Source organism: Gossypium hirsutum, chromosome A07, assembly GCF_007990345.1.
Source record: "Gossypium hirsutum isolate 1008001.06 chromosome A07, Gossypium_hirsutum_v2.1, whole genome shotgun sequence".
In the NCBI taxonomy this organism is placed as follows: Eukaryota; Viridiplantae; Streptophyta; class Magnoliopsida; order Malvales; family Malvaceae; genus Gossypium; species Gossypium hirsutum.
In genome coordinates this window covers 93,392,925-93,404,893 of record NC_053430.1, presented here as the reverse complement: position 1 = coordinate 93,404,893, position 11,969 = coordinate 93,392,925, and the positions used below count along the sequence as shown (strand labels likewise).

The 11,969-nt window shown below is 28.6% G+C and overlaps 1 protein-coding gene across 1 annotated transcript; it reads right to left on the bottom strand.

The window, feature by feature from the left end:
• Positions 1-446: 446 nt before the first annotated feature.
• On the bottom strand, positions 447-3,805 carry LOC107954959 (ER lumen protein-retaining receptor erd-2.2). Its single transcript, XM_016890651.2, has 6 exons — positions 3,461-3,805; positions 3,174-3,373; positions 2,946-3,086; positions 2,784-2,864; positions 749-876; positions 447-632 (listed from the first exon to the last, which is right to left on the bottom strand). Exons 1-6 carry the CDS (start codon positions 3,690-3,692, stop codon positions 593-595), a joined length of 822 nt encoding a protein of 273 aa, XP_016746140.2. The 5' UTR covers positions 3,693-3,805; the 3' UTR covers positions 447-592.
• Between the last annotated feature and the right edge of the window lie 8,164 nt (positions 3,806-11,969).

Sequence of the window (11,969 nt, the reverse complement as noted above, 5' to 3'; positions counted from 1 at the left end):
CTGCCTAGCTGAAGCTTTTCAGAAATAACCCAGTTTCTAAAATTTGGAATTTTAAAATTGAGTCTCGGTGTACTAGGAGATAGTAAATCAGTGAGTCTAATCTGGATGACACTTTTTTTTCGAGAGGGAATATGAGAACAAACAAAGGGGATCAGGGGATTAACAATGACGAGTGATTGATGGTTCTTATGTTGCAAATAAATTATTTTGATACTTAAATTATCGTTTCTGTCCCATTTACTCAAAAATTATTAGCCCCTAATAATTTTATTGGTAATTTTTTTTATTTTAGGATAATCTAGAATGAAAATGATAATTGAGATAAAAAGAATAAGTATAAAAATAAGAAAATAGATATAATTATGTAGCTAAATGATGTTAAGCTTTTTTTTTTTTTATATTGATTTATTTCATTTCAGCAACCAACAATACTGTGTCTCAGTATATATATAAACTATCATCAAAATCACTTCCATAGAATACCAGAAAATTTGAACTACAGAAGTACGTTATTGGCTGTAAACTTTAAAACAGATGAACTGAAACTATGTATCTAATCAGATTGTCTTTGTCTAACATAATTTCAATACATCTAAACTGGCATTCTAATTATCAGTTGGCCCTGCATGAAACTGCAAAAGAAAAATAAAAAAAAATCAATACATACATACATACAGAGAGAGAGAGAATGAATGAAGATCTAAAATCATAAGTTTGAGTAAGAGGGAGAGGGAGAAAAATGGGATACCTCTTAATATAATAGTAACAGAAGTCAACCAAGATGAATGTTTGAACAATTTCTGCAAGTATAGCCATGGGAAACCAAAGGTAACCATATCCCACCAAGAACAGATACCTCCCTCCTGTCTCATACACCTTTCTTACAATATAATATAGCAACAGTTAACAATAATTTTAATCATTATTAACAATTTAATTCTTTTAATTTATATAAAAACATGAAGAAAAAAGAGAGCATGTTTTTAAAAATTTTGGATTTTTAATTATTTTTCAAGTTAAATTATGATCTTCGATTTGATTCGTGATACAAATTCAATTAGGGACTTCAATATAATACTATAAATTTTATCATATGTGTATGCATGTGAAAACTAGGTATTTAGATAAGAGGTGTGTGTTTAAAAATAACATATAATGAAATCATAATAAATATATAATAAATAATGAAACATAAAGTTTGAAAATAATAATAACATACAAAATTAAAATAAAAAAATTAGTTTAAATTGTGAGTCCAAGGAAGTGACACCAACTTAATCAAGGACATTACCAATATATACAAAACAATGTAGTGAAACAATTTGTGTAATAAAATTGACATGTATAAAAATATCAAAATAAAGTTTTGGTAAAAAAAAGTAAAGAAATGATTTTATAGTTGTTGGAAGTATGGGTTTGAATTACGGGTGAGCAAAACTTGATTTAACTCGCAAAAATCAAAAAATAAAAAAATTTGAATTTCGAGTTAACCGAATTGAGTTTTTTTTTAGTCAACTTGAATAAGAAATTCGAGTTTTGAGTTCAAGTTGAGTTGAACTTTACAATTCAAATAACTCAAATAATTCGAGAAACTCAAATAATAGATTGGTGTAAATACTACTCAATTGTGAAAAATGAAAAAATTGGTCTCTCTCAACAAAATTTTAAAAAATTAAAAATAATCAAAATAATTTTTACAAATCCAAATATTTATAAAAATTCCAAAATGTATATATTTTTAAAAATATATAAAAATTAAAAAATAAAAATTCTAAAGAATATATAAAAAAGTTCAAAAAATCTAAAATAATAATTTCAGAGACTTAAATAAGTAAATTAACGATACAAGTTTATTATATTAAAATGTCTTATTTTTTTTCTCTTATTTTGCTTTGAATTTTTTTTAAATATAGATAGTTTCAAATTTATATACTCTAAAATAGAATTAGTTATATGGTTTAATTTTTTAATTTAACTCAAATAATTTTACTCGAATTTCATTTCACTCGACTTGATTCCAAAAAAAATCAAATAAAGTTAGGATGATAGAATGAGACTCGTCAACTTAATTAATTTAAAATTTTTTAACTCGATTCGATCAAACGCTCATTCCTAACATTTGAATCTTAACATTTGCAGCTTTCTTTTTTATTTTTTTTAAATAAAGAAAAGACAAAAATACCATCATAATTATATAACTTAATTAAATTATGTAAAGTTATTTTAATAATTTTATTGACGAAGTTAGAGTCGACTCGTAATACCAACACAATTATACACTTAAATAATAGTATAGATAATATAGAAGTATATATATAATCTATAAAAAAAATTTACCCGAACATAATGAGACATTATGGATTCCAAAGTCTCAATTTTACCATTTCAACAGAGTTATACCAGTGGTCGAATTGGTTAAGCCATCAATTTTAAGTCCAATCAATTTGTCTGATTAAATCGAATATATTATTAAAAATAAAGAGAAAACTAATTCAAACAATTTTTTAATCTAATTCGTAGGTCAACAGATCTAACTCCTTGTAGACCAGTATCCTAATCGTTTCTTGATCCAGCGGGTCCTATTGACCCAGATGATGTAAATCAATATCTTGTTTACTTTTTAAATATATTTTTTCACACACATAAACAGTGTGCCATATTTTATTTTTATATACACATTTAGACGAAGCAAAACACTTAGGTAAATTGGATAATCCGTTTGTTAAATTTATCTATTATATATACAGATGCAGCATAGATTATGAAGGGAGTAAAAAATGAACCTGGATAATCCAATGAGCGCAGGCTAGGAATCTGGCCATACCAAGTGCAAACACATAATGGGCTGTAAATGGTTCAATCATCTGAAAAATTAAATAAAACATCAGTAAAATAATTATCTCAGATATATATATATATAGACTGTCAAAACTCAAAAGTGAAACCTTTGCATTCTGCATCATACGAAGCTGTGGCATCACTGAAACTGCTTCCAAATAAACACAAAAGGCCCAAAGAACATGACTGAAGTATATATGTGCAGTACGTGGGTTGATTAACATAGCAAGTATAGCACAAGGCACCACCTGAAAATTACATATACATATCTTATGTATAACACAGTGTATGTATTAATGGGTTACATATATATATACATATATTATTGCATTTACCATATAATAGATGGGAAAGTTATCAAGCTCCTTGATATAGGTGGACTTCAACTTGAATCGAATCATAAATATAACCCATGCAGTAAAAAGGAAGGTGGCGAAATCTAGCAATGTATGAATGTCACATTCCAAATTGAAGCTGCACACTACTCTCACTGCTAAATATATTGCTGTGAGCTCTTGAGACTTGAGCGAAAGCCCTTAAGAATTAAAACACAAACTGATCTAGTCATTATATATTGAAAATCATATCATTTATATATATAATGAATGAATGTATGTATTACCAGAACATGTCTTCTTGGTAGTAAGCTTGTAAATCAAAACCAGAATCCCAGCGGCATGGATGGACTCAGAGGCAATAAAAAAGTGATTGTGATATTTCGCCGTAAGCTTCAATGCCACTAAAGAAAACAGCATCGCCATGACTGCAAGTAAGATCTTCATCTTCTTCGATTGCTTCCTTATCCATTCAAACACCTTTTTCACTGCAGAATTTGAATCTCTCTTGCTCCCCATTTTTTTATACAGGGATTTTAAAAAAGAAAAGAAAGGTTTAAAAGAGAGGAGTTTTGTTAGGCTTGAGACAGAGACAGAGACAGAGGGAAAGAGAGAAGAGATGGTGGGTTTGGGGAAGACACGAAGAGCGCATGCAGTAGGTAAAGACTAAGAGATTTTTATATGTGGCAATAGCATTTAATATGTTACCATTTAAAACCTATGAAAATTCACTTTATACCGAAATTGGTGCTTCCCTATTTTGGCTGCTGCTGATTTGGTACATTATTTTTTTTAATTCAGTTTGTGAATTTGAGTTAGATATTTTGCTATTTATGTGTGGTTTTCTATTTGTCAACAAATTAATACTCGGTTTATTTGTCGGTAAAATATTTTTTAAAATTTGATTTTTAGAAAATAATGTATTTTTTTTGTGTTTGAATGAATTTATGTAAAATATTTTTTATTGTTTGGTAAATTTCATAAAAATATTTCATATAAATAATTTTAAATGAAACAAACATATATTTTAAAATTCATTATCTTTTCATTATTTAATTGAGTTTATTTTATATTTTACATTGTTTTTACATATAGTGCAATGATTTATTTATAAATAAATCAAATTAAATATATAATAATACTCAATTATTAAGATAGAATATTAAACGTTATAAATTGAAAACAACCAAAGCAAATAAATTGTTCTTAATTGTGTTATAAAAAAATAAAATAAAAAGATTGAATAATTATAAATTAGCTTCCAAACTACAATTAATATTAGAAGCTAATAATATTATCGAAGTGCATAATTAGTAGTACACCACATTATAACAACAATATTGTCTAAGTGCATAACTAATATTACACCATATTAAAGTATCAATATCTTCAACGAGAAAATTTTTGAAGCCAAATTTTTCTATGCTGCTTACTTTTAACTAAAAAAGTTTTGGCCTCGGATTCATGACCCACAAGATAATCAAACACACTACAAAGGAAGTCGTCATCAAATCCTTCTATCTCTATCGACATCACTTCTTCGTTAAGATGTGGTGTCTTATCCGCAGTAAATTGTTCCAAAGCATTAGCAATTTTACCAAGTTGTTCACCCACAAATTTAATTTGTTCATCAACGACACTTTTTTTTAGAATTTTTTCTTTTACATTTAGATGTGCAAGATAAAGATACTTTTGCTTTTACCTCATCAATCTCCTCATTGTCATGATCTATAGGCACTGATTCTTGGTTACCATCATCCAAGTCTATGTCAGCAAATGTTCTAACAAAACTCTCCGTTGTCATATCTTTGCTAACAACCAAAGCTATTTCATCATAATGATCAATGCTTTTATTCAAAAATGATTTATACTTCTTGTGTGCTTGTTGGATATTATGCACAATTAGAATAACAAGTAAAAAACAATTGAAATATACTTTAACATATATATACATATATTACCATCACTGTTGCATCATGTGTGCCTCTATCACATGTGATCATTTTCATGTTATCATCCAATCCAAAACCACTTTCAGCTCGAATTGTGCATATAATTTACCATTGGTTTTTTACAGTCCTCAAATGATTTTCCACATGCTTCGCATCGTATTGAACTTGAAATCTTTCAGAAATACCTACGACAACCCGATTAATAGAAACTGCTTTAAAAGTGTTAGAAAGCTTATTTCCTTTCTAGGCCTCCTCGGCCTCCTCTGCTAGAATTTCGATAAAAAGATGTTCTATTAGTTTTGTCCACCTGAATTGCTTAGATGTCCCTTCTTTGTTGCCCTTACACATTCTACATTAATAATTGTCATTGTCAATCATTTCAATATCCAACAAGCTTAAAACATAATAAATTCAATATCCAACAAATTTAAAATATAATAATTTCAAAATCCAACAAACTAATTGCAATATCAATATCCAACCAACATTAAAAAAAATTAATACTAAAACATACATTACATAGAAACAATAACCCTAAGCCTTAAACCTACTTAACATTTCTAACCATATAATCAGTCCATATAATTTGTGCAATTTCCTCTCTCTTAGCAAACCATTCTCTTTCTTCTCGCTCTGTACAAGTTGGTATTATCAAATCAGACTCAAGCTCCTCGTATAATCTTTGATTAAGTAAATCACTAAGATCAACTCTCATTATATGATTATCAATGATACAACAAGCCAAAATTATATCCACTTGAGTTTGAAAATTCCAAAATGGCTCAACATCTAACATAGAAAACTGTTTCTTCAAAATCCCAAAAATACATTCAATAGTGATTCGCAATGATGAATGACAAAGATTAAAGAGTTCCTTTGCATTTTTGGCCTCTGAGTACTAAACTCTTTTAAATGATATTGGTCACCACGATATGGTGTAAAATATCCATTTCGGATGCCATATCCTGCATCAGCAAGATAATATTTACCTAAAATTTTACAAAACATAATTATTACTAATAAACTATGAGCTGACTTGAACTATTTGGTATTTAATGTTAATTCTTACCTTCCGGAATTCTTAATCCTCTTGGGCGTGAAAATGCATCACTTGAAATACGAGAATCATATGCACTACCTTCCCAACCAGCTAGAACATAGGAAAATTTCAAATCAAATGTAATGGTAGCCAATATACATTTTGTGTTGTCCCCCCTTTACGGCGACGAAATCTTCATTGAATGCTAAGTGGAACGAATGCACCAACATGAGTTCCATCTAATGCTCCAATACAATCTTTAAAATAAGGATAAAACCTTGGATTGATTCTGATTTCACTAGGAGTTGACTCATCAAGTAATCTAATAACTAGTTTATACAATTTCAAAATAGCTCTCAATACAAACCTAAAGTAACGGTGAATTGTCTCAATTGATTTATAATATCTAGATCCAATCACTTGAAACCTTACATTATGACCATTATATGTGAGACCAACAGTCGACCAACAAAGATGATGAGACAAATATTCGGAGGTTAGACCAACGAACAAAGATAAAGAAGAGAGGCGGAGGCTGATAAGCAGAGAGGAAGGAGAACAGATTGCTGTGATGAGGGTGAAAAGAATGGAAAATGTCTTACAAGAATAAAATCGATAAGACATTTCATTTTTCAGCAAACAAACATCGTAAAGTAAGGAAAATATTTTCTAAAAAATGTTTTGCTGGCAAACAAATGAAACCTAAGTTTTACTATTTTTTTATAACAATCTCATTATAGATTTTGATCATATATATTATTTTTGGCATAATGTCTAGAATCCTCCAATAAGTCTATTGGAATTAGCTCTGTATTAATGAATTGGTATGGTATATTCATATCATAATATATGAACTGTAAGAACTAGTATTCTTATTGAAACTTGAACTCATAGGGAAGAAAATAGATTTATGGATGGAATCAAATATGTAGTAGTTGGTTGTTAGTGAAAAATCAATATACTTCTAATATGGAATTGAGATAAACTAGGACAGAAAGAAAGCTTTGGGTCGAACTCTTCTTTGGTGTCAAGGTAATTACTATGAATAGTCATGGACTCCTCAGAAAGGGTAGAAGAATGGGACCTATTATGGGATATATAATGCATTACCTTTTTCTAACCCATAAATAAGAGGATAATACATTTCAGCGCATTCAAATCCACGTCCTCCTATATTGACAATAATAACTATACTAATCGAGTTAAGACTCAATCCGCTAATGTTTTCTTTTTAAATTAATCAAATCATTTTATCACTTTAATCATAGTTTTTTTCAGTGTGCTTTTTTTTTTCATTTTTACTATCTCTGTAATTGTATATTTATGGGAAAACCTTTTGTTAAAATGAGACATCATCCTTATCAAAAAAATTGTGCAGGATTTAAATGAAATTAAATAGAGTTTAGAATTTCTCCTATAAAAGGAGATGGAGGAAGTCTAAGAAGGGCATGGAAGTTAGTTTTGAAATTTTTCTTGAAGTTACTTCTCATCAACCATCCTCCTCTATTTTGTAAAACATTTCCTTTACTACTAGTTTCATTTTGTAAATTTGTATTACTATCTATCGTCTCTTTAAACTCCTGTTGGTATTAGAGCCTCAATATTATATTTTTTGGAGAAATAATATCGTAGTATTCATTGTAAGTTCTTATTATTTATTTTTAATTCTGTTTAATTCATGTTGGCTTATCTCTTGAAAAAAAACTGGGTTGTATTTATTAAAATAAACCGAATAAAATCCTATAACAAATCGGCCCATTTAACATGAATGGCCTGCCAGACTTTGCAAAAAAAAATAAAAAAAAGACGTGAAAAGACAACCCAGCAATTAATAAATATCTTCATTTTCATTTACAGCTCTTGGAGAAGAACAAAAGACTGATATCCAATATGTTTTCTTCTCTACTTCAAAAATTGTTGGTATGCTTCACCCCTATCCCCGATCAATATCTGCTTCTGTGACTCTCTCATCAACTAGTTTGTAAATAAGGTAAGTATTCTCTGCCATTTTTAAAGCTTTTGATGCCAGGTCATGTTCTTTTTTGTTTGCTTCTCGACTTACATAATGAAACTTACTCTCATAGAAAGACTTACATAGTTCTTGAATGTCTTGGATGTATGCGTTTAGTACCGACTTGTCTTTACTCCTGTTTTGGGCTTTTTTAATCACTGTCAAACAATCCCCTTCAATGTCAACAAACTTTAATCCCAAATCCCTTCCTAAAATAACCGCCTGTAAACATGCAATAGCCTCAGCTGCAAACCTCATAGGTATATTCTCATGGGTTATGGTTTTATTGGCTAAGATTTCCCCTTTCCAATCTCTGACTATGAGCCCCGAACATGATCTTTGCATTTTGATTTCCACTGCTGCATCGAAATTGATTTTGCAGATACCTTGCTCCAGAGGCCTCCATTCTGCAATTGTCGGACTAAAGGCAAGCTTTCCCCGTTTAATATTGTTTAGATCTTGTAAGCACTTTAGAATGAAACGTGTTGTCTCTGCTCCTGACATTTTTTTGCCTTTGTGAATCCAATTGTTCCTGGCCGACCAGATAGCCCAGATGGTACAGAGAAAGGATCGACAAATATCCATACTACTGTTCAAAACGATCCAGGTAAACCATTTCATAAATTCCAGATCTAATATTCTTGCAGGCCAGACATAGTTTAAGCTATTCCATGTTTCCTTTGAAACAACGCATTCGCGAAAAACATGGTCTCTGTTCTCTACTCCTTGTTAACACCTCGGGTAGATGTCGTCATTAATTAGCCTTTTAGTGCGTAGATTTGATAGTATAGAAAGATAGTTTAGAGTGGCTCTCCAGACCATAATTTTTATTTTTGAGGGGAGGTCTTCCACAATTTTTTGTAGCATTTCCTATTTCCATTTGGGTTGTATCTATTAGTATTGATGGAGTTACCATGTAAAAGTAAGCTATACCCACTCCTGACTGTGTATTTGCCCATCAGTTTACCTCTCCAAGTCAGAAAGTCATCCTGTGGAACGAGAGCAAGCAGGATTTGAAGGATTCTCTGGGCATCTTCTTCGGAGAAGGTATCTTTAATCAATTATGTTTTCCATGATCTAGTTGTACTATCAATCAGGTCTACTACCTTCGATAAATTCTGGTTTCTCACTGTTTTATCTTAAATCCATTATTTATGTTATTCTGTCTTGCTATAGCCTGTTTATGTCTGAGTGAGACTATTGGCATTTAAAAGTAAGAAAATATAAAAATAACATACGGTTTTAGGTACTTAAGATAAATTTCATAAAAGAAACTGATTGTCTATATAAGGATAAAATTTGCAATCATGCTTTGCATATTGACTTTAAAAATGAAAATAATATTTCATCACTTAGTAAGGGTTTTAATAGTTTAATAAATATTACTTCTATATATTTTCATAAGTTATAAAATAAAGTAAATAAAATAGAACAACAAATAAATAATTTAGGAGAAGTAACATAATTAGATTTGAATAACAAATCTAAATATATCTTATCTAAAGTTAATAATAAATTAGAACAAGTTCTTATTAATAAAAATATAGAACAAGAAATAGATTTAGGACCTTTATATTATGGAAATAGTAACATAATATTAGCCTTGTTAGAAGAAGCAAGACACTTCCTCTGAAGAATCGTCATCTAAACACAAAAGAAAAAAAATCTCAAAAATAGAAAAGAAATTATACTTATTAACTAAAATATGGTTTCCAATCCTATAAACAACTTATAGAACATTGAAAGAATAAATTCACTAAAGCATCTGATAAAAATAAAAGAATAGAATATCTAAAACTAATAGAACAACTTTATGAAAAACATAAAAGCCTATTTGTATTATTCAATTATCATTATATGTTGAATTATGACACTACAGATAGTAGCAGTAGTAGCTTTAATAATTTTGATAATTCTATAAACTTATAAGATATAAATATTACAAGTTACAAATCTGATGAAAAAAATATTTCAACAGGTGAAGAAGAAAATATAGAAATACCAGAACCAATGGATACTGATCAAACAGATCAAGATCCTCATGGAAAAAGAAAACTAAAGTCAGATATTCTAAAAGATGATTATTTAATATCCTTTAATAAAATCTGAAAAGGAGAATTTAGGATAATCATCTACTCAACCTATCCCACATAGGATAGATGATCTAAATAAAAGAAATGTTGCTTAAGGATGAATATATTTAGATCTAACTAATATTTCTATAGCAGACTATGAATGGGTACAGACTATGACTATAGTTGTTAACAACATGTGGTCAAAAGAAAAAAATTTAAATTATTTTGTTGGAACATTTCAAAGAGATGTTCTACAATTCCTAATAAGATAGAAAGAATTAGAAAAATGAAAAGAACAAAAAGGGCAGCTAATCAACCATATTCAAACTCCCAAAGATATATTAAAAGGGTTAACTTATATTCTAAAAACAGAATTTTGTGGCTACACTGATAGAAAAGATCAATATAGTCTATGTGTTGTCAAAAATTAAATTATGTGATGTTAGATATTTAGAAGAATTTTCTAAAAAATTTCTTCATGAATATCAAAAACTTAAAAAATGAAAATATAGATTTTTGAAAAAAAAACAATATTTCCATAAATTACCACCACCATAGATGAGATTTGCAAAAAAAAATACGATTCTTATTTAGAAAAACACGGTAACATATCTGGAGTGGATTCAGAAACTATAGATTCTATAGGAAATAGAATTAATTTTGCAAAAGAAAGAATAACTAGTTATTGCTTACAAAGTAAAGGTTCTAAACAAGTTAAGCATAAACTAAATAACAAGCATTGTACAAAAATTCTAGAAAATGAATGGGAATTTGGATGTAAATAAGTACGTCCAAATAATTATAAAAAACATACAAAGAAAAATAGAAGATATAAGCGAGTTAGATGGAAACCAGGAAATAAGAAAAATTATGGTTATAATAAAAAAGAAAAGATTCATTAGAAGAAAACCTTCTAAAAATCCTAAAAAATAAAATGTAAATGTTTCATATGTGAACGAAGAATGTCATATAGCACCAAATTGTCCTAATAAGGGAAAAGTGTAAGAAAATTATTAAAACACTTGAAGAACAAGATTTAGAAATATGTTCAAAAAAGGAAATAAATATTGAGGAAATATTATATGAATTAATATCAAAAATAGATTCTGATACGGATGATGATGAAGAATATTTATTTATGTTTAATATAGGAAGCAGTTCTAATAATCAGTTAAAAGAAATTCCTAAGAATAAACGACAAGATATAAAATTAGGCAATATAATCAGAGAAGAAAAAGACTTTTCTGATGAAATGATAGAAAAGATTAACAAAACCCATATTTCTAAAGAACAAATTTATAAAATATCTAAATATAAAATTTGGTGTCAAAGATATATAGAAAAAATAAGTGGTAATACAGTTGCCAAAAACACTAGAGGTGGATTAACAGAAATCCTACTATTTACTAAAGACAAAATTAAGAGGATTAAAAAGAAATATACCTAAGATAGGTATATACATTTAGGAATTATAATGATAACTATAAGAGCATTGTTTAGAAAAGGACATGATATACCAATAATAGCAGTATTATTAGACAAAACATTTGAAAATTCAATAAAAGCACTCATTGGAGGAATTCAATAAGAGCACTCATTGGAGGAATTCAATCAAATTTGCATGGAGGAGTAATAGGATTTAAAGTTAAACCAAATTACTTTAATAGAAGAATGTTTATGTCTTAGAATTCATACAAAAAATTATGAAATCAATGATTT